Consider the following 21,484-nt stretch of genomic DNA (forward strand, 5'->3'; position numbering starts at 1 on the left):
CGATGATGAAGAGAGACGGAGATGGAGACGGAGACAAAGATGGAGAAGGGGACGGAAACGGGGACGTGGAAGGAAACAGAGATGAAGATGATGGAGATGGAGACGGAGATGGAGATGTAGACGGAGATGAAGACGGAGACAAAGATGGAGAAGGGGACGTAAACGGGGACGTGGAAGGAAACAGAGATGAAGATGATGGAGATGGAGACGGAGATGGAGACGGAGACAAAGATGGAGAAGGGGACGGAAACGGGGACGTGGAAGGAAACAGAGATGAAGATGATGGAGATGGAGACGGAGATGGAGATGTAGACGGAGATGAAGATGGAGACAAAGATGGAGAAGGGGACGGAAACGGGGACGTGGAAGGAAACAGAGATGAAGATGACAATGGAGCCGATGACTGACATCAGGGAAAAAACCAGCTGAAGAACCAAACACTTAGAGACCCACATTAACATCTTTATGGAGTGAATCATAACAAAATGACGTCACTGGAGGAATGAAGGGCTCTTCATACCCCTCACTGTATGAGTGATCACATGACCCAGTTCTGAGCTGACTTCATCAGGTGCTTCTCCTAAATCCACAACTTATCTGAACTTCTTTCTTTAAGGAGTCACTAAACCACAAATCCACCACTTTTTTCTGCTGAAAACAAATGCATTTGGTATAAAGTAGTGTTTTTATTGATCCTGGTCCAACTCTCAACATTTTAGTCAAAGTATTTTAATTTGTCATATTTAGTTGTAAAATATCAGTGACTGCCCTCTATGGGTTGAAACCAGATATTACAAGTGAGTTTTTCTATTTGCTGAGAATGAGGTTCTGTGACGTCATTGGACGTTCATCACCGTTAGCTCCACCCCTTCCTATAAAAACTATCACCTGTGGACTCTACATTCTGATTGACAGAGAATAGTGAATAGAGAGCTATAGTGAGTATTGAGTAGTTAGTTAGCGTAGCATAGATTGTTCTTTGGAGATGTTGTAGTATAAATTGTGCTTGTCTTAACAACTCCAGGAGCCCCGCACATAATCATTTTTTTTTCCCATCTAGGGGCAGGTCAGCAAAAACCAGGGGGTTTAGTTACATTTGAAATATGTTTTCCTCTAATCAATGCTTATTAGGCATGCAACAATTCTCAATGATATATTGAACCGTACGGTACGGCCTCCACAGTTCAATACTTACTTGTAAACTGCGGTTTTTACGGTTCGGCATATAGGCTCCGCCCATTGCATTTCTCTATTTTGACTGTGTGCCTGTCTGTGCCTGTGAGTCAGCGCACAGGGATTATGACAACTCCCCACACGAGTTAATAAGCCAATCACAATGTGCTAAAGTTCGGCGACCTGACAACATTTTTTACATTTAGCATGGTTAGCAGTGAGGAGCCGCTACGGCTGCAAGGAAGCAGAGCAGTCTTTAAAGTCTGCAATGTGGAAACATTTAGCTTTTATTGTCCAGTCTAATGACAAAGAAGAGAAAACGGTGAATGAAAATTAATGTCTGTAAACATTGTTTTAATTGTATGGCCTATTTATGGGCTGTCATGGTTAAGCACTTGTTATTTGGAAGTGTTAATTCATTTTATATGTATTTTATTAAGTTTTTATTTTAGATCATGCAATATACCATACATAGGTCGATAGGAATGTGTTTTGTTTCAAAGTAAAATAAACCTATGCCCTTGGCCTTCAGAACCGAATCGTGAACCGTGACCAAAAAACCGAGATACTTATTGAACCGTGGGCTGACTGTATTGTTGCATCCCTAATGTTTACATGATGATCAATCCCTCCAGCTTATTAAACTTGATTACCTATAGGGGTGGGATGATACACTGAATTTTATCAATAGACGATAAGTGGACTCACGCTAATGATACAGTACGTAAACTCTGTCTGGTTGTGATGACGCGATTCAATACATGTGAGCACTGATGCTTCTTCTAAGCAGAGATTGAGACAGAGCAGGGACTGAAAATTATGAAACGTTCACACTTGCGTGTGACTTTTGTGATATTTCTGCGTCATGTTGCAGCTACATGTAGTTCTCTGCGTAGAGGCACACCTCCAGAAGAACATCCAAACTCCACGTCAGAAGCATAATAACGCTTAAGTCAGCGCATGTTTCACAGAGATCTTTTCACATCCTCTGCATTTCATCGTGACTGTACTTGATCAGATTATCATTACTTGAAAGTGGGAATAAAGCAGCGCACACTAGAAATGAACAGGAGAATAGAAGATAGAGACGGAGACACATGCAGAGCGTTTGCAGACGGTTCAGTTCAATGTGATAAAGCAGAAAAGCTGCTCTTCATCAACAACTTTAATGCACTTTTTTGCATTTTTATTTGAGAAAATATTTAATGTGACTCTCTCTCAGAAGCTCAGTCAGTTTTAGACCTGTACAATATTATTTAATCTATACATGGGTGGGTCAAGGTAAACATTTAATTTAGTATTTTATTTTATTGTCAGTGCTAAATAAATATTTTCATATATTATTCATTGGTTTACGTGTGCTGTCTATATTTTAGTGAGGTTAGTACACAGTCAGAGCCAGAAATGCAATGCTATAATAATTGGTATCATTTGTTTTGGTGTTTCAGTTTTTGGTCAAGAATCTTGGTTTTGGTGCATTTCTAGTTTATATTTTACCTTTTGAGGCAATAGTGGGCAAATGGTTAAAGTAGCAAGCCTGCAACTGGAGGGTTGCTGGTTCGAATCCACTGTGAGACCTTAAAGAAGTCCCTTAAACCAGACATGCTTCCAGGACTTTCTTTAAAAGAGATTCTTAAAGGTCCAGTATGATGCTATTTCTTAGTTCTGAAAACAGGCTGTTTTCTTATGCATATTCATGAGTGGGCGTGTCTATAGAGCTGACTCCACAAAACAGCTGATCACTAGCGATTTTATCTTGCTATCCACGCACTCTTGTGTTTGTTTTTAGCCAAACTGCACATTACAGTAAAACACGTGAATATTTAAGAGGCTATTGTGATTGTGAGTCAGACAAACATTGTTTCAGGGTGTGTGCGGCAGCAGCAGTTGAGTCAATCGGCTGTTTCAGCTGCTTCAAACACTCACTGGAGCTGCTACATGGCTTTCTCCTCCTCCTCTCCACTACTGATTACAGGAATAGTCCATTCAAGGAGATCGTCACTGTTTTGTCAAACCACTGAGTCACATTGTGTCACAAACACGTCAGATCATCTCAAAGGCGAAACAAGGTGATATAACAGGTGCTAAAAATGGAACTGCTCCGGGTGCTACTCCATTGCTGCCCACTGCTCCTCAGGGAGGGGTTAAATAGAACACATTTATTGTATGTACTTTACATATATGATATAATAATAAAATATAATAAATATTCTATATTAAACCACAGTGTTTGTTTTAACTGTGAGGTAGTTTGAGAGGGAGGAGCTCACATTCTTATAGGGTAGGAGGAGCCAGGATTGTCAGGAGGAGGAGTTTACGCGTTGACGTCACATCACGAGAAAAGTCCAACTGTCCCGTTTGGAGCTGATTTTTTACAAAATGTGGAATAACAAGAGAGGAGGAAACAGAACGTTTATACACTTTGACTAAAGGAATGTATATCACTGTAGCAAAACCACTATAAAGTCAATTTATTCATAATACTGGACCTTTAAGCTCAAAGAGACTCTCCTGGTTAAATAAAGGTCTGAATAATAAAGTAATTATCATTGACTCCTCAGTACATATTCATGTATTCATGTGTTCTGATGTCTGTGCTTCCTCCACATGCTGCATATGTATAAATGTGTATTTATGATATAAAGAACTTAAATAATGAAGGTGCTGTGGCTGTTTGACATTTGGTGCTAAAAGAATAAAATCCAATGAACTTGAACTGAATTATTGAGCTTTTATAACACACTGACACACATTACACACATTAATATAAACGTCACCATGACACTCCCATCTAATCCAGTCTGTGGGATGTGTTGGAACAACATGTCTAACAACCTGCTGCAAATACCACAGCACACCTTCAGATGTTTGGGAAACGTTACCATCCGCTTTACAATATTTTTTAATAATTATACCCATTTAATTTAAGTTGTTTAATAGATGTAATGAATGTAAATTTTTTTTGTAAAAGTAAATTTGGAAACGTAATTGCAATTGCAAAATGTACAGAAATGTCACAGAAATGCCACAAAGAGCCACTGGTTACATCAACGAAGGAAGATGCAGCAAAACTAAAACTATCACAGAATGGATAAATACGGCCTTTAGGACCGCAGCACAGTGATTCCCAACTCAGGGTACGTGTCTCCTTGGAGGTCTGTGAGCACAGGACACTGTCCCTGGTCACGTGTTGGTCTGAGTCCCTGAAGACAGATTTAAATAGAAGATAAAATACGTGAATGGATTCTAAAACTCAAACTGGTTTCTTCAACAGAGCAGGTTTGGAAGTGAAGGAACGGGATATTCCCATCAAAGACTTCCAGCGTTTGATCTGTCACTCAAAGAAAGAAGGAAACTCGGGTTGGAGCAGCTGCCTACGACCATGTGTTAGGGCCACATTAAAAATTCTGCGTTGTGTTTAGAGATGTTTTATTCTGACAGCAGCAGGAACACACACACAAATCCTCAACAAATCTGAACACTACGAGATTTCATTCAGAATATTATGAGAATACAGTCATATTTTTATGAAAATAAAGTTGTAATTTCATCAGTCATAATATTTCGAGATTAAAGTCATAATATTTTGAGATTAAGTCAAATTTTTATGAGAATAAAGCCGTATCTTTAAAAATATGATAATGTTACAGCGCTAACTCAGAATTCCCAGTTGAAGTGAACAGAACTAATGTTTATATCCCTGAAGTCGACCACTTCCTGCCACTCCCTGCTCCAAATCAGTCTGGTTCTTTAGTTGGAACAAACGTAAATGTCTGCAAAGTGTTGGTAAAGTCCTTAAAGTGACTTTGTTCCTGTAAAATTACAACTTTGTTCTCAAAATATTAAGACTTTAACAGAGCTGCCAAGCCTCACTCTTTGAGTGTCACAGTCACGCAATTTGATACATTCTCACACCACACGCAACACTTGACATTTCTCACGCTTATATTTCCCTATTCAATATTCACTTTTTTTCATGTTAATTAACTTTGGTTCTCGCGGGTGGCCGTAGCTCAAGTAACTCTGATTGACTGACCGAGATAACCAATCACAGACAATCCATGTCTCCTTGTGCCTGAATTGTGTGTGTGTGTGTGTGTGTGTGTGTGTGTGAGTGTGTGTGTGTGTGTGTGTGTGTGCGTGTGTGTGTGTGTGTGTGTGTGTGTGTGTGTGTGTGTGTGTGTGTGTGTGTGTGTGTGTGTGTGTGTGTGTGTTATAGTGTTAGTTTACTTGTGTAAAAAACTAACATTTTGTGTGTGTCTGTGCTAGACATTAACTTAAATGAATTAAAACTCTTATTCAGCTACTAGCAGTGTTATGAACACTGCTAGTAGCTGAATTACACTTGTAGGTTATATCAGCATAAATACATAGTAAATGAAACAAATGTCTAATCTAATGTTCATTTGAACTGTTCTTATGATTATTTTTGTATGTAATAGTGTATTTCTATAGACATTGATTCAATGAAAAATGACTTGATGTTTGAATGTTTTTTACATGATGATCTTTTTAATGACGTCCTTTCTGTTGCAGACAAGGAGAGCTGAGGTAAAGGTAGCACTGCCTTGGGCCACAGTGTTTTAAGTGGGAGCCTCTGTCATCATCAACATCTGTGACAAACACCTACAACATGAGACATGTCCCCAGATAAATGATGGACAGTTGTTGATATGAAATATTGACAAATAAATGTATTTAGTCAAAATTCTTGTTAGTTTTCATTTGTAGTTTCTGGTTGATTAAAACTAGCATTAGGAGGCCACAGTGCAGGTATGGAGGTGATGACATCAGTCACTAAAGTCTCACTCTTGTCATTTTCTGAAACTTGGCAGCCCTGCTTTAATCTTGTAGTGCCCTGATTAGTTTTTATTTGAATGTGGCCCTAATACACTGTCATAGCTTCCAGTGATTGTACATCCATAATCCATAATCACTGTTAGTGATAGTCAGGACGTCTATAAAGTCCCGTAGCGCCCACAGCTGTGTGGTTTAACCAGTTAGGAAACATTATCTCTGTTTAAACATTAGCTACAGATTTATTGACACAAGCTCTAATGTTAGCGTTTCACTGCAAATACAAAGAGCTTTATTCAAACTTGATTTGAATTATATTACATACACGTGTTTTATAGTTTTTAATTGGTTTGGACTAGTGAGGAACATCAGAGTGTTTATAATAATAATAATAGTCTTTTGTGGCCCAGATATTGTACTTTAATAACATATTTCTGTAGAGTTAGCCAAAGGGCTAATGTTAGCCTTAAGGCTAATGTTCCAGAGTAGTAAGTAAGCTAACACGACAGTTTTAGCTGGAACAAACTAGTTGTTAGCAGAGTTAGCTAAAAGGCTGTGTGTGTGTGTGTGTGTGTGTGTGTGTGTGTGTGTGTGTGTGTGTGTGTGTGTGTGTGTGTGTGATAAAATGTTGTGTCTCTCAAACAGGACCGAGAGAATCCCACCTGAGCCGACGCCCACAGTGAGTATCTTTGAGGACATCAGAGTGGTTTCCCACGAGGGTTTGTGGACATGAGACACTGGGAGGGGGTCACCAGATGCCTTCTAGAAACTAAGAATATTTTCTGAACAATTTCATCCCATTTTTGCTTATTTTTTTTAATATTTTTTTTACAACTACACCAAACTCACCATATTTTAACCTATTTTCATCTTTTTTTATTGCCATATTTTTGCTCCTTTTAATGTATTTTTGCTACATTTCTCTCATTTCTGACACTTCTACATCACATTTTAATGTCTTTTCTACACATTTTTTCCACTTTCCAGACATGGTCAGCACTTATAAACCCTTTCCATAATGTCACATATGTTGACCTATTATTGTCACTTTTAACCTTTTTTCATCATATTTCATGATTATTTTTGCAAATTTAACCACATCTCGAGTGACAGTGACAGTGGTAGAGTGGGTCATCCAATAACCGAAGGGTTGGGGGTTTGAATCCTGCTTTATCCAAGTCATTGTCATTGTGCCAATAGGGCAAGGCACTTTATCCACATTGCCTCGTATGAATGGGTTTGAATTGTGTATGAATGTTGGTGGTGGTCAGAAGGGCTGTATGCCCCAGGGCAGCTGTGGCTACAATGTAGCTTACCACCACCGGTATGACTGTTGTGAGTGACTGGAGTGAATAATAATGTTTTCTGTACACACTTTGAGTCTCATCGAACCACTGATTTATAGGAAATTAAAGGATTAATCAATGTTATTGTCTCTTCTGGGACCTCCCCCTCGCCCACAGAGGTCCCAGAAGAGAAGCAGCTTCCTCCAGGGGCGGAGTCTTGTTGACCGCTGACCAATCGGGCAGCAGCGTTCCTCTGCTCCAATCAAAGGAAGACTCCAATCTGGATCCTGGGGAGGCCACGTAGACCTGAAGAAGATCAAAGGTGATGAAAGTTGACCGATAACGTGGAGGAGACCAGGGACCAACTGGACAGGAAGTCCAACGTCACCACAGGAAGGACTTTTATTCTGGAGGGTTTCCTCCATCACAAGAAGTCATGTAGTTGAAAGATCTCCAAATGTACTTTGAAGGTTAAATGTATTCACATATAGATCAGTTCATGTCCTTTGTCACAGACATATATAGAATAGTTCTGCTTTGAACTAGATAATAAAATGACTGCTTTATTTTATTATTGCTGCCCTGTTCTAATACTTATAGTGAATGTTCTGCTTATTTTCACCTTCATTCATAGAGATTACTTTCTTTTTTCTTTCTGTACGTGATTGAATGAAAACGCCTTTTCTACCACAGGCGCACTCCACATTCCTTCCAGCAGGGGTCGTAGTTAAACATTAAAAAAGCTGTCATCATGAAAGCAAACGTGCGCACACATTATTTTATTATTTAAGATGTATTTAGAAGAAAAAGTGAGAGGTGGAATCAAAGCAGCAAACCTGAAAGAAAATATGAAAATATCTCTCCATATGATGCGTTTATGACACCTCGGAATTTGGGGTTTAAATGTGTATGGGACGGTTTTTAATGCCAAAGAACCACGAGTAACTACACGATATTGACTACGTTTACAGAATATAATGTGAATCACTGTTAATGTTTTTGCTTTGTTCAGTCAAATAATATTAATACTGGTTGTTTTAAGAAAAAAACAACATTAAAGGTGCAAGGAGGGAACGAAACACAAAGGGCTTGTATAAGAGCTCCGCCCCTTTCAATAAAAACATGCAATTTAGAATAAGGGATAACAAATAAAAACATGTAAAATTATGAGACAAAATGCACACTTAAACTTTGATACATGAGGAAAAATAATATATAATCAAAGTACACAATAATCAATATCAAACGACAAATGGAAATTTTGCACAAACTATCAATTGAATAGATATTACACGTGGATTCAAGTGAGAGAGGCCATGAATAATAAGAAATGGATAAGATGGTTATTTTTAACTGCCTTTTAATGAGTGTGTAGGAAGATATAGATCTATATATGTTCAATTAATGATGTGATGTACGGACAAAGGGTAGATATAGAGAATAAATAATATCACTACTGTGCAGTTTACGGTATTATTGTATATTTGAAGTAAATCTAAAAAAATAAATAAATTTTAAAGTGACGGAAACATCTTTAAATGAAATTTAAATAAAAAACAGACATGTTATATAAATGTTTATGTTACATACCACTGTGACCTGCATATTTGTGTGTGCGTGTCGACAGTGTGACGTAAGCGGGAGCCCGGTCTCCCGGGGAATTGTGGGTAATGCTAACGAAAATAAAGCTGCTCTCTAAGCACACAGTCGCCGTCCTCCTGATTGAAATACAATAGTTTAGCTTGTGAATTGGTATAATTGCATAACTGGTAAAAAACAAAAACAAAAAAAGCTGACAAAAAATAAAGGAGACGGAAAAAAGTGAGAGTGTGTGATTTCCGAAGCTCCGCCCCCTTCATTTATAACAACAGCTGTGTCATCGTCAGCCAGGATTTCAGTAGGAGTAGAAGAAGAAAAGTAGGTGTTAGAAGTAGAAGTAGAAGAAGTCGGTGTTATTCTTCACAGCTAGCTGTTTCTGTTGGAGTGTGTTCGTGTGTGAACGGAGGTGAGAGCAAATTATTTCATCTTCTTTTAACCAGAGCTTCGCTTCTTTTCCCGTTACTGCGTGTGACGCACTTACGTATACGAATGAGTTTAATATATAATATATTAAACTCATTTGTATTGATTATTGATTTTCCTGAGATCCCGACGTTGTTTCACGTTCGCTGCCTTTTCTTTTTTCTTTTTAATGATTGTTTTCATGACCCATCAGAGTTAGTTGTGTTAGTTACAGGAGGGAAATGATCAATAATTAATGAAAAGTAGCAGAAAGTGGAGAGGAAAGAATGTAAAAAGTGACTAAAACTGGCAAAAAGCAGTCATGAGATAAAAGGTCAAAATGTGGCAAACAATAGTGAAATAGGACAAACATTTGGAGCAAAAAATGCAAAATATAGAATGAAAAGGAAACATGTTGTAGTTATTTGGCAAAAGTTTGATTATTTTAAAGAAAAATGTTTTTTTAAAAAAACAAACAAATATTGAATAAATGTCAAAATGACCTTGCAAAAATAGACAAAAGATGGAGGGGGGTTTGATTGACAGAAGGAGCTAAAATCTAAAAAAAGGGTAAAAAATGGTCAAAGAAAAATGAGTAAAAAGGGTTAAAAAAAAAAAAAAAAGTGAGAAATGCCGAGTCATCGCTATCTGAACAAGGACAGGAACTGTTTTCATCACAATATGAAATAAAAAGTTTGATTTGCAAAAAGAGCTCACTTTGTTGGCATCTAAAATGGACTCCTGGTTTGTGGAGATGCAGAGTAGGCTCCTCCCACCTGTGATCGTGAGTCATGTGATCGTGAGTCACCATCATGTTCTCTGGTTCTTCACTTTCTTCTTCTCCTGTTGCTTTTTAGAAAACAAAAGCTTTCTGGAAACATGCTTGTGTTTATCTGCTGTTGTATTTTACAGCTTACCCTTATTTTGTTTTAACTTTTATCTGATTAATTTGACCAGTTTGCCTAAAACAGAGGTTCTCAACACAAGGTCCAGGACACAAAAGGGGGCCCTGTTTTCAGGGGGCGTCACAGACGGATGCAAAAACAAATAAACAGATGAAGAAAATGAGCTTTTATTTTGAAAGGAATTTGCCAATACATTATTGGCAGAATAATTTAGCACAACAAACTTTTTTTTTTTTTCATTATTATACCATGTGATTGGATGACTGTTGCCTATGGTTTTCCATTCGTTTCATGGTTTCTTGTGCAGAAAAGGCTCTACTGTGACTACAGGTCAGATAGGAAGCAGCTTTTAGTTGTTATGCTGCAGAGAAGTGGAACAAAATGCAGCATTCAGTGGGAACGTTTTGAGTTCTACTGCAGATATTCCTAATCTTTTTAGGTGGTTTTTCATCATGTTTATTAAAGTATGTTACAAACGCAGAGTAGCCACGATTACATTTTCTTTATTAGTTGTTTTTTTTTTTTTTTTTTACCAATTAGTCAAAGTCAGCTTTATTGTCAATTCCACTATATGTAGAAGACATGTAGGGAATTGAAGTTACTGTTCTGTTTTAGACATTTCAGCCAGGGTTGGGATCAGTTATAATTGTAATCCCGTAATTGATCATTAATTACGATAATGGCGTAATTATAAATTTCATTGTAATTTAAAAAATCTGTTGCTGTTGTAATTAAGTTGTAATTGAGTTTAGATAATTGATTTTGCAATTGTCATGAAAGTTCAATAAAAGTTGCCCGTTATAATTTAATTTTAAGAAAAATTGAAATCTGGGGGTAAACTGACACGAAAAGGTTCAGACGCCCACACCATAAATATTAAAACCTATATTTTCATTGATTATGAATCCTAACAACGTAATCAGTAAATAGGAAATAAATTAGATGATAGATATTAGTTTTTTGTGTATTTTACAGCTGATTTAGGACCCTTTGGCATTAAAGATGCTAACACAAGAGGAAGGTTATTTTACATTCTGTTATTCATTTCAGGCTCAGTAATTGTGATTAATTGTAATTGGCTTTCTTAGGTTAAAAAATAATTGTGATTTAATTGAACATGGGTAATTCAAAATGTAATTGTAACTGAAAAACGAAATTGACCCCAACCCTGATTCCAGGTGACCCCACATGGGGTCCCTACCCCAAGGTTTTTGGTACTTGTACAATACTGGTTTTTAATTATTTAGTCATTGATTACAGACTGTTTAATAGTCTTTTTTTTTTTTTAACTCTTCCTTCATGTTCTGGTCACAGCACTAATGTCGGCCGTGGGACCCAACATGCAGAGCGTCACATGTGACCTGGGGCGTCCGTGCCACCTCACGTGCACACATCGTTTATCAGGCATCACTGACCTGAACTGGGTGAAGTATTCTGGTTCCCATCCACGTCTTTATGGAGACCACGGTGACGAGGAGACGTTCATCCACCCTGACTACAGGGGGAAGCTGTCTGTGAGCAGGTACGGGGAGTCTGAACATGGTCTGGTGTCTGACCTGTGTCTGAAGGAGCCTGGGGTCCACTCTGAGTCTGTGTACCTCAGCCAGGCCAGGAACCATTTAGACCAGTTCAGCCACTGCTTCCTCAACCTCACAGTGAAAGGTGAGTGTGTGAGTGAGTGAGTGTGTGTACAGAAATGTTGTTGTCACACGTTGAATGGCAACGATGTTTGTTAAGAGTAAAGGATGCTGTGTCATCATCTGTGATGATGTCTGACACACTGGCAAGGCTGGGAGTGGGACTCACTTTAATTTGTCCGGGGGGGGGGGGGGCGACATGTAGTTGACGTGTTTGGCTCCAGGTCACGTAGGTTATCAAACACGGTGCATTGTTCGGCTTTTTCGTAAACTCCAGGTGGTCTTTTATCCTCTCTATCAGTTCTGAGCAACGGTTGTGCTGAATCTGATAAGTAGCGGCACTGATGTTACAATCAACAACCGGTGGGGGGCGGGGCACCGAAATGTTTGTTCTTAATTGGTCTGATTACTACCGTTTACGTTGGTACCATGTTTCGGTACACAAATCTACTAGTACGGACATTTATAAGGTTTTATGCTACATTTCTAATAACAGTGCAGGATCTATTTTGTGTCATTGGTTGATCTGGTTAGATCTGTGAAGATAAGCAGGTCTGGGTCTGGTCAGTAGATCAATCAATCAATCAATCAATCTTTATTTGTATAGCGTCAAATCATAACCAATGGTATCTCAAGACACTTTACAGTAGAGCAGTCTTAAGGACGGACTCTTCATTTTATGGATACACACATGCATATATACGTATATACACATACATATGTATCCCACACCCAACATGAATTCATGTTGATGATGATGATGATGGAGACCACTGAGAATTCCAGAGGCCACAATGAGGGACAGTTGCTGCAGTGGTATCTGTCATTGTGTCCTTGGGCAAGGCACTTCACCCACATTGCCTAGTATGAATGTAGTGTGTTGGTGGTGGTGGGAGGGGCCAATGGTGCACTATAAGAGCCTCACTTCCATCAGTCTGCCCCAGGGCAGCTGTGGCTACAATAGTAGCTTACCACCACTAAGTGTGACGTGAAAGAACAATGTCTTAATTCTGTAAAGCTCTTTGAGTGTCTATGATAAAGCCCTATATAGAATCCAATGCATCATTATTATTATTATTATTATTATTGGAGATCCATGATGTGAACAGAATTGGTTGATACAGGAACAGGGTTCTCTCAGCGCTGTTCTACGTAGTGGCCCCCGACCTTACAGAGTGGTGTCACCCCCACCCTCTATTTTCAGCAACGTAGGAGGATTTTCTGTCTTTTTTAATCGGTACTGTCGTAAACATTTTTGCACACTTGGACACAAAAGGGAGTTTCAGGCGTGCACAGGTTGTTTTTAACTCTTTTTAATCTGAATAACACAGAAACACATACTATTTAATACAGATGATTTGCGAGTGTGAGTGTTTAATAGTGCAGGACCTATATATATATATATATATATATATATATATAATATATATATATATATATATATACACACAGTATATACCAGGCATGAGTAACTCTAACTACATTCATCATCACCTTCACTTATTCAACAAATCACTTTTAGTTTTAAAGCAAGGCTGGAACAAAGATTTAATTTAAAAAATAAAAAAAAAGCAAAAAAATCCAACTTTAGCTTTACTTCACTAAATTTGTCCTTCAGAGTTTTACATTTCTAAATTTTCCACGCCAGCGGCGCTCACTTGTGTGTCACGTGATACTCCTGTGCTGTGAGAACCCTGAGGAATCAGACGTTAACTGTTGGATAGTAAATAAGAAGTGATTGTCAGAGCGTGGAAGCTAATGTGCTAAGTGCTACTTCTGCGCTCAAACCAGAAGTTGCACATTTTCTTTGGTTTTCTATGGTTTTGTAGCGCCAGTGGTGGACATTGACATCAGGAAAGAGAGGAACCAGATCGTCTGCCGCTCAAAGAAAAACTATCCCGAGCCTCAGCTGGAGTGGCTTCTCGACCCTTTCTGGGAAAATGCGAACAAATCCAAGTTGGTGCAGCGTGACCCGGACGGACTGTTGAGCGTGCAGAACTTCCTGGACCTCCCACACTCAGAGGAAGTGGACGGAAACCACGCCGTCAGCTGTGTCGTCAGCAGGGACCATGACTGGAAGAGGGGCACGTGGACCCAACGGGGTGAGTCTGTGTCTCAGGGTTGGGGTCAATTGTAATTGGAATTGATAATTAATTACAATTATGGCTTAATTTTAATTGTGATTTTTTTTTTTTATCTGTTGCTGTCGTAATTAGAATTTAATTGACTTTGGAATTGTAATTGGCATGAAAATTCTATAAAAAATGTAAATTATAATTTAACGCTAAACTGGTGAATATGTTACAGTTCTATGTACAGTTCTACACATATGTAGTTAATAATTATTAAAATATGTTTCATATCAAGCTTTCACACATTTTACCTTTAAAACTATTTGAATCAAAGGGTTTATTGACACAATAAAGGCTCAGACGCCCTTTCAAAAATATTAAGACCTTTATTATCATTGATTAGGAATCCAAACAAGGTAATCAATAGATTGTCAAGAAATTAGATGATATATATTTGTTTTTAGTGTATTTTACAGCTGATTTAAGACCCGTTAGCATTAGAAATGCTAACACGAGGAAGGTTAACTTTTAATAGGTTATTTATTTCAGGCTCAGTAATTGTCATTAATTGTAATTGAACTTTATTAACTGAAAATGTAATTGTAATTGACCATGCCGTGTCTAGAACACGGAGGTAAGGGTCATGTGATTACAAATCAGAATGGTTAATTTGTAAATTTCTGCCCCAGTCAATAGGTCACATTGCTGGACAGAAAAAGATGACGTGCATATTTTATTCCCATAAATTAATTAATAGAAGAGCTTTGAGCACATTGAGATGTTTTTAGTCCTAACACTTTATCTTAGGACTCTCAAAGGAGCGAGCGACGTGTTAACTTTGGTTTGGTCCGTTCCAGCTCTCCTCACCTCCCCCGATGTCGACCCCTGGATCCCGTGCGTTCCAGACTCCAATGAGACGTTCCACAGCGTCACCTGGACATTCAACCAGGAGCATCACATCCTGTCACAGAACGGCAGCAGCAAAGCTTCACTCGTGGTGTCCGACGATTGGAAGGAGAACGTGAAGGACGTGTCTGCGTGGGGCGACCTGCAGCTCAACGCTTTCAGTCCAGAGAAGGAGGGGCTCTACACCTGCGTGGCCAAAGGTGCAGCGGACACTTTCGTTACCGACACCATCCTGAATGTGGACCAAGGTGAGCTCCAAGTGGTGTTAAAGATACGGCTCAAGGGCCAAAACCAGCCCACGTGACCCTGCTAAAGAAAGCTGGTATCAACCATAGTTATGGTATGTTTCACACTTTTTTTCAGGAAAATCACTTTGACTTTTATTTTGATCTCCTGACATGTTTCGACTGCCAACTGTCAGTCTTCCTCAAAGGCACCTGCTGACCGCTTTGACTTGTCCATGATGTGTTGGCAGTCGAAACAATTCAGGAAATCTAAATACATTTTAAGGTACATTTCCTTAAAAAAGTTGTCTTGAAAGTGGGGGAAAATGTGCAGAAAAGGCTTTGAAATGTGATGATGTGTCAGAAATGGGATTAATGTAGCAAAAATATATTAAAAGGAGCAAAAATATGGTGAGAAAAAGTGATGAAAATTTAGCGAGTTTGGTGTCGTTGCAGAAAAAGGGTAAAAAATAAGAAAAAATGGGCTTAAATTCTTAGTTTCTTGAAGGCATCTGACGACCCCCTCACAGTGTCTCATGACCCCAAATGGGGTCCTGACCCCAAGGTTGAGAACCCCTGGTTCATACTAACGACCAGTTTCTATTTCTTTAGGGAACCCCATGCTGCCTTGGTTTCTTATATTTTTCCTGGGAGCGTTCATCCTCCTGGTCGTCCTGAAGAACTTTATCTGTGGTGAGCTAACGCCTAATTAAGTCTGATTGAGACTTGATGTTAGTTCAACTTATGAACTGCATTAAATATATCATCAATTATTCTTTAACGCACTTCATTTTCCACAGGTTTTTCCCTTACCACATATTTAACTATTTATTTACACATTATATCAATAAATACAACCATTAGCATTAGCAGGGAGACTGTTGCCGAGTCATTGTGGCGACAATTAGCATTAGCATCCAGTGATTTTTTTTTTATGCATTTTACATTAGCATTTAGCTATCCTAATGCTAGCTGCTAATGTCTCATGTTGCATGTTTGTCTTTTTGGTTTTTCTTTTGCTCTCGATGTAAAAACGCCTCCAAATGTGATATTTTAATCACCTCAGGTTTTAAAGTTAAATTGCTTGTATTGTTTTTAAACCGTACTTATAAAATAAAACTTTTATCTGATTCTGATTGATTAGTTACACCCCAAAAATCAGCAAAAACAACTAAAAAGTATTTGAATCACAGGAGGACGGGTTGTTTAAACCTTTCATGTTCAAGAACTCAACTTAATAATAAAAAAGGGGAGGGAACAAACAAAATATAAATAAATCAATCATTTTAACTGATATCTTTTTCTACACAGGCTCGAGGAACAACGCTGGAGGCATGTGGTGTAGGAGACGTACGCAGAATAACATTCATTCTTCTTTATGGATGTCCTGATCCAATCATCGTGTAGCGACAAACGTACGTGAAAATGTCGGCTACGACAGAACTCGTGAAAACCTAAAATGCACGTGGGAACTGACGATAACCTAGCAATAGCTGAACATTAGCAAAAATGTTGAATGGTCTAAATCAGTTGAAGAATAACTGGGGATGAAGGGGTTAAAAGTTGCACGGGCAATAACTCAAAGTTTAAAAGTTACAATTTATGAGTACAAGCATAAAACTGTCATTTTCTGAACAGTTTGATATCTTTATTGTCAAAATCGGACAAATGGTGTAGGAGGAGTTTACGCAAGACAGAAGAAAAACAATGAAGAAGAATAAAGGTCACGGATAACAATAATACAAATGTATGAGTTTAATACAGATACAAAGTAAATTTCCATAAAAACAGTTGTTTGAATAAATAAAACCGTAACATTTCGTAAACAATCAAAGCCAAATAATCTTGTCGATGCTGAAAATGTGGTTCAGGACATCCTGACAATATTAAAGTGTGTGTGAACAAGTCATGTGACCTTTGCTATCATTCACCACTTCAGCGACGGTGACGAGTAAAGTCTTTATTGAAGACTCCGCCTCCTTCACCAGAACAAAAAACCACTGGATTCCAACTGGTCCATATTAGGAAATGTGAAATGTTTCAGATCCAGCTTTTCCCAAACGGAGACCAGCCGTCACGTCCTCATCATCACACATTAAAGTTCTCGTGAACAGGTGGAGTTGTTCACACTGAAACATGCTAGTAGCTCTGTTGCTGTAGCTTTTAGTTGATAATTAAGTTTCCTTTCATATGTTTTGCTCATGCTTGGTAGGAATTCTTTATTTCTTCTCATGTTTGTCACAACAGTCGTCCCAGCCTTACAGATTCATAGCGTTCACACTTTATTTATTTACGCTGTTTACAAAGAGTTTTTGGTAACAACCGTCAAAGTTAAACTCTTGTAGTTGGAACCCATCATCCTAATTGTTTACATGTGTGCAGTTTCGACACTCAATAGTTTTGTGAGTCTTAGCCACGGTTTTCCGATATTTGTAACATTCCCCGTTCCCGCGCTGCATCCCGTGAACCTCGTTTGTCACTGTGTGGTAACCAGGCAATGCTAGTCTGATATTTTACTTTTTTATTTTTACTTCAAGTTTAGGAAGAAGGTCATCACTCCCCAAACAGTCAGATTTGCTAGCATGCTATCAAATTAGACTAACAAGCAGTTCTAAAACACTAGCCTAGCATCCATCCATCCAAGAAACTATTTTTATTCACATTCCCCACGGCACCAAAAATGTTGCGTTTATTTTCTGGGATGGTTGGAAGTTAAATCCTGACAAACTGTGAAAAGCGTTCGCGAGGAGGTGCTAACGTTAGCCTAGCCGCACGTGCTGCCTTTTTATCGTCATCACATTGTGCCTTAGACAGGTTAATCCATGGTTTCTCAACCATTTTTTAAAATGAAGTGAGAGGAAGTAGCATTTTGTCCTTTCAAAATAAAAGCCTGTAGATGGCTGGGAACCTTGGATTAGTTTAATTCTTCCTCACAACACTAGAGGGCGTATTCAGCACATTCCAGTGTGCCTTACTTTTGTTTTTCCAGATAATCTCACAACAAGGGCTTAAACTGACACTTTTCACCTTTTAGTGAAACTAAATGTTTTATTAGCTTAGCGCTCATTTGTGCTAAGATTTGGTCTTTTTTTGCATCACTTTGACAGCGTCTTCCACGAGCCATGAACTGTGAAGCCTTATGCTGCGTTCACACCGGATGCAACACGATCCGTGTGAAAGCTTCCACAGGAACGAAAAACGTTTTCTCCATATTGGCTTCTTATGCGTCTGAAACGCCAACCAGACTCTCTTTCTTTTCACCATCAACTATGGAGGACATCAATAAAACCGATGCTCTTTACCTTCTGTGGAAGCTGAAGAGCCGTCAAAACGCTTGACGTCGGTGTTTCTGATTAACCAGCGACACGTCCGACTCAGTGAGTTTAACTGTTTTTTTTTTTTTGTCAGGAGCAACAAATTCTTCCTGGTCTGGTCCCAGTAAAAAAAAAAAACAGTCTGTGTCGTAGAGCTCCAGGTGGTCACACACTGCCACCATTATTTTATCCTCCATTCTGAAATGTGTGAAAACACCGGGTCTGTATTGACGTCCTGACGTAATTGTCATCAAGGACTCTGATTGGCTTTCACGCCTGTGCGTCACACAAAACATTCACTGGAGTTCACTGATGAATGTCACGCTAAATCGGGAGCACGCATGCCGTGGCCAACGCTTTTACCGCTCGGATCAAACCGCGCCGTCCAACAGGAGGAGAATTCACCTCTTACCGTGTCTATCCTTTGTATGAAATCTGGTCACGCAAACATTTTGTGACGCGTCCGGTATGAACGCAGCATTAGTCTGGAGCTTTTTCAACATTTGTGCGCACTGCGCTGCCACCTACTGAGCTGGAGTGGGATTACAGAGAAAATCAGACGTTCTTACAGAGGCTCGAGAAATAGAAAGAAAAGAAAATGTACATATTTATGTAAAAGAGTGAATCAAGTATTATGAACAAAAGCAGCGCTAGCTTTGATCGTACGACCACTTGGAGACGCAGATATTTGTAACACTGGGACTATTTGTGAAATACTAACTTTCTGTGACGCTAACCCAAAATATCTCTATTTATTATTATTATTATTATTATTATTGTGTGTGTGTCTGTGTTTACCCAGTCATTTCTATTCATTTTGTTTCACAACAGTATTTTTGTCCTTTTTTAAACTGGTCAGAAGGGTACAAGAAATATAAATATTGTTTTATCTGCAATAAAAACAAGCTTTAATTGGAGAAAAATGTTAATGTTTGGAAAAACGTGGCAGATAATGTTCAGAAATATCCAATTTTGAGGAAAAACCATTGGTCAGTTGTTGTGCTTTATAGAGAAAAAGGGCATTTGTTTTTTAACTTAACGATGAAACTCTTAGCAAACATGTTGATCTGATATTTATTTACATAATGGAAGGAAAACATCTAAATAATATTTTACACCCAAATATTAATGTACGTAGCTTTTTAAAGGGGAAATAAAACATTTTTTGGGGGAAAAGGATCCTTAAAATGTTTTATATATTTTGTAAATTCATGTTTTTCACAATTTTTTAATAATTTGGGTTATTTAGTGAATACTTTAGTTAAATATTGACTTCAATAATAAACCGAATGTATAGAAAATATTTTTGGGGAATTTACAAAAAAATGTAGAAAATCAGAGCATATGAAGATCTATTTTTATGCTGTAAAAATCAACGTTTTTAATACATTTGAGGTAATTTTAATTGCATTTTAAATGATTTTACCTCCCAAAAAGAAACATAAATATTTTTAGAAAAGAGAAAATATTTGTTTTTCAGTTCAGATAAGAGATATTGACAAAAAAAACTTTGTATTTCAGGCGTTCAAAGCCTGTGGGTGAACGTTTGCGTATTATAGCTATAGATGAAGCTTAACCCCGATGTTTAGTGAAAGCTGTTGATGATCAGTCTTACTGTAGTTAACCCTTTAGATGCTGGAGCTTGTTCTGTACACACTTATCCACCATTTGAGTGGTTGGATAAAACACTGGCTGATTGTGTTCGTCTGCTCTTATATTGTTCTTTTCCCCCCAAAATGCACTGTATAAAAGTGATGTATTATTATTATTAAGCTCATTGTTCTGTTTAGTTCAGCAGTGTTTGAAGGGTTAAATTACCACTTTGTGAATGCTGTCAATCAAAGATAAAAAGAATGTAATAAAAAGCCATGACTGTATCACCTGGTCTGTTTAATGCTTTAAGTTCTTTTTTTATAACGATATCTTCAGTAACACGAGAACAATCACAGAAATGATCATTACTGTCAATACAAATACAAACGTGTGCACATGTCAATTACTGCAAGTCTTCAATTACCCACGTTTAATTACAGCTCATTAATGACTACCATGACCGGCATTTTTTCAAATTAAAATTACAATTATAATTTTCCCCTGAAAGTCAAATATAATTATGTTCACAATTACTGAAGTTGGAATTTAGTTAATAAATAACCAAACGTAAACAAATTAAACGTAACCTTCCTCTTATGTTAGCGTCCTGTTAGCATCTTTAATGCTAACGGGTCAGTTTGATTCATGTCCTAAATCAGCTGTAAAATACACTAATACAGTAATAAGAGAACAGGACAATCATCTGTGGTTATATGGACTTTACAGAATCATGCTACAAACTGTTGAGTATTAAATATCACAAAATGCATGAATATATTAATGGATATATAATATATATAGAATAACGGTAACACTTGGAGTTTAATACGTAAGGCTGTCATTATTAAATAACGGCTGTCTTTAGCATGAATAAGGTGTCATGAAGGCTGTGTTTATAACCCTAACACAAAAAATGCCAACATAGCTCCAAAGGTGTCATCATTTAGGGTTCTATTATCCCATGCGCGTAAGTCCAAAAAGCCGCGCAGTGGCGCTGTTTCTGGCTGTATGCTATTCTCCTCCTGTACTTAAGTCAGTCACTGCACGCCTTCATCCCAGTTACCCACTGTGGGTGGAGCCTCCCTGAAATGTGGGTGTTTCCATTCAAATCTGCCCTTGTGCGCATTCTCTGGTGTGCGTAAGTCCTTTTCCTCTTACGTTCTTCTTACCCTGGAATAAGTGCAGCGCCCCCATAAGGTGAAACATTATATTGCACTAGAAATATGGACTTAGTTACATTTGAAGCCACATGGAGTCGTGCAGCAGCAGCTGTGATCACTCAGCTGCTGCTGTGTGATTAATTAAAACTGTGACAGACACAGACTTCTGTCCACGTTGGTCACAGTGATTCAACTATTTTCATACTATGTCCAACATAAAGTCACAGTTTGATCCACTACAGAGTGAAACAAGCTGTCATATGCAGATGAGGATGGAACACAAACTGTTCCCACACATACAGTATTTTAATGAGGCTCAGCTCAGGTCACTTTAAACTATTTATATTTAAAACTGTGTATTATGAAGTTAATAATTCTGTTTCACTGTAAACATCCCTTTGTATTAAAGCAGGACG

At 38.1% G+C, this 21,484-nt stretch overlaps 1 protein-coding gene across 1 annotated transcript; it reads left to right on the forward strand.

Moving 5' to 3' along the window:
- Nucleotides 1–9,224: 9,224 nt before the first annotated feature.
- Nucleotides 9,225–20,192, forward strand: LOC114453974 (uncharacterized). The gene is made up of 7 exons (XM_028434033.1): nt 9,225–9,261; nt 11,477–11,824; nt 13,629–13,901; nt 14,729–15,025; nt 15,614–15,694; nt 16,313–16,351; nt 16,941–20,192. The coding sequence occupies exons 2-7, from the start codon at nt 11,482–11,484 to the stop codon at nt 17,024–17,026; spliced, it is 1,119 nt and encodes a 372-aa protein (XP_028289834.1). The 5' UTR covers nt 9,225–9,261; nt 11,477–11,481; the 3' UTR covers nt 17,027–20,192.
- The last annotated feature ends 1,292 nt before the right edge of the window (nt 20,193–21,484 follow it).

Source organism: Gouania willdenowi, chromosome 20 (assembly GCF_900634775.1).
Source record: "Gouania willdenowi chromosome 20, fGouWil2.1, whole genome shotgun sequence".
NCBI lineage: Eukaryota > Metazoa > Chordata > Actinopteri > Blenniiformes > Gobiesocidae > Gouania > Gouania willdenowi.

Coding starts and splice junctions, on each gene's coding strand:
- LOC114453974 (XM_028434033.1), top strand. CDS start 11,482: ATGTCGGCCGTGGGACCCAACATGCAGAGCGTCACATGTGACCTGGGG. Junction 13,902..14,728: donor GGGCACGTGGACCCAACGGG/GTGAGTCTGTGT, acceptor GGTCCGTTCCAG/CTCTCCTCACCTCCCCCGAT. Junction 15,026..15,613: donor CATCCTGAATGTGGACCAAG/GTGAGCTCCAAG, acceptor CTATTTCTTTAG/GGAACCCCATGCTGCCTTGG.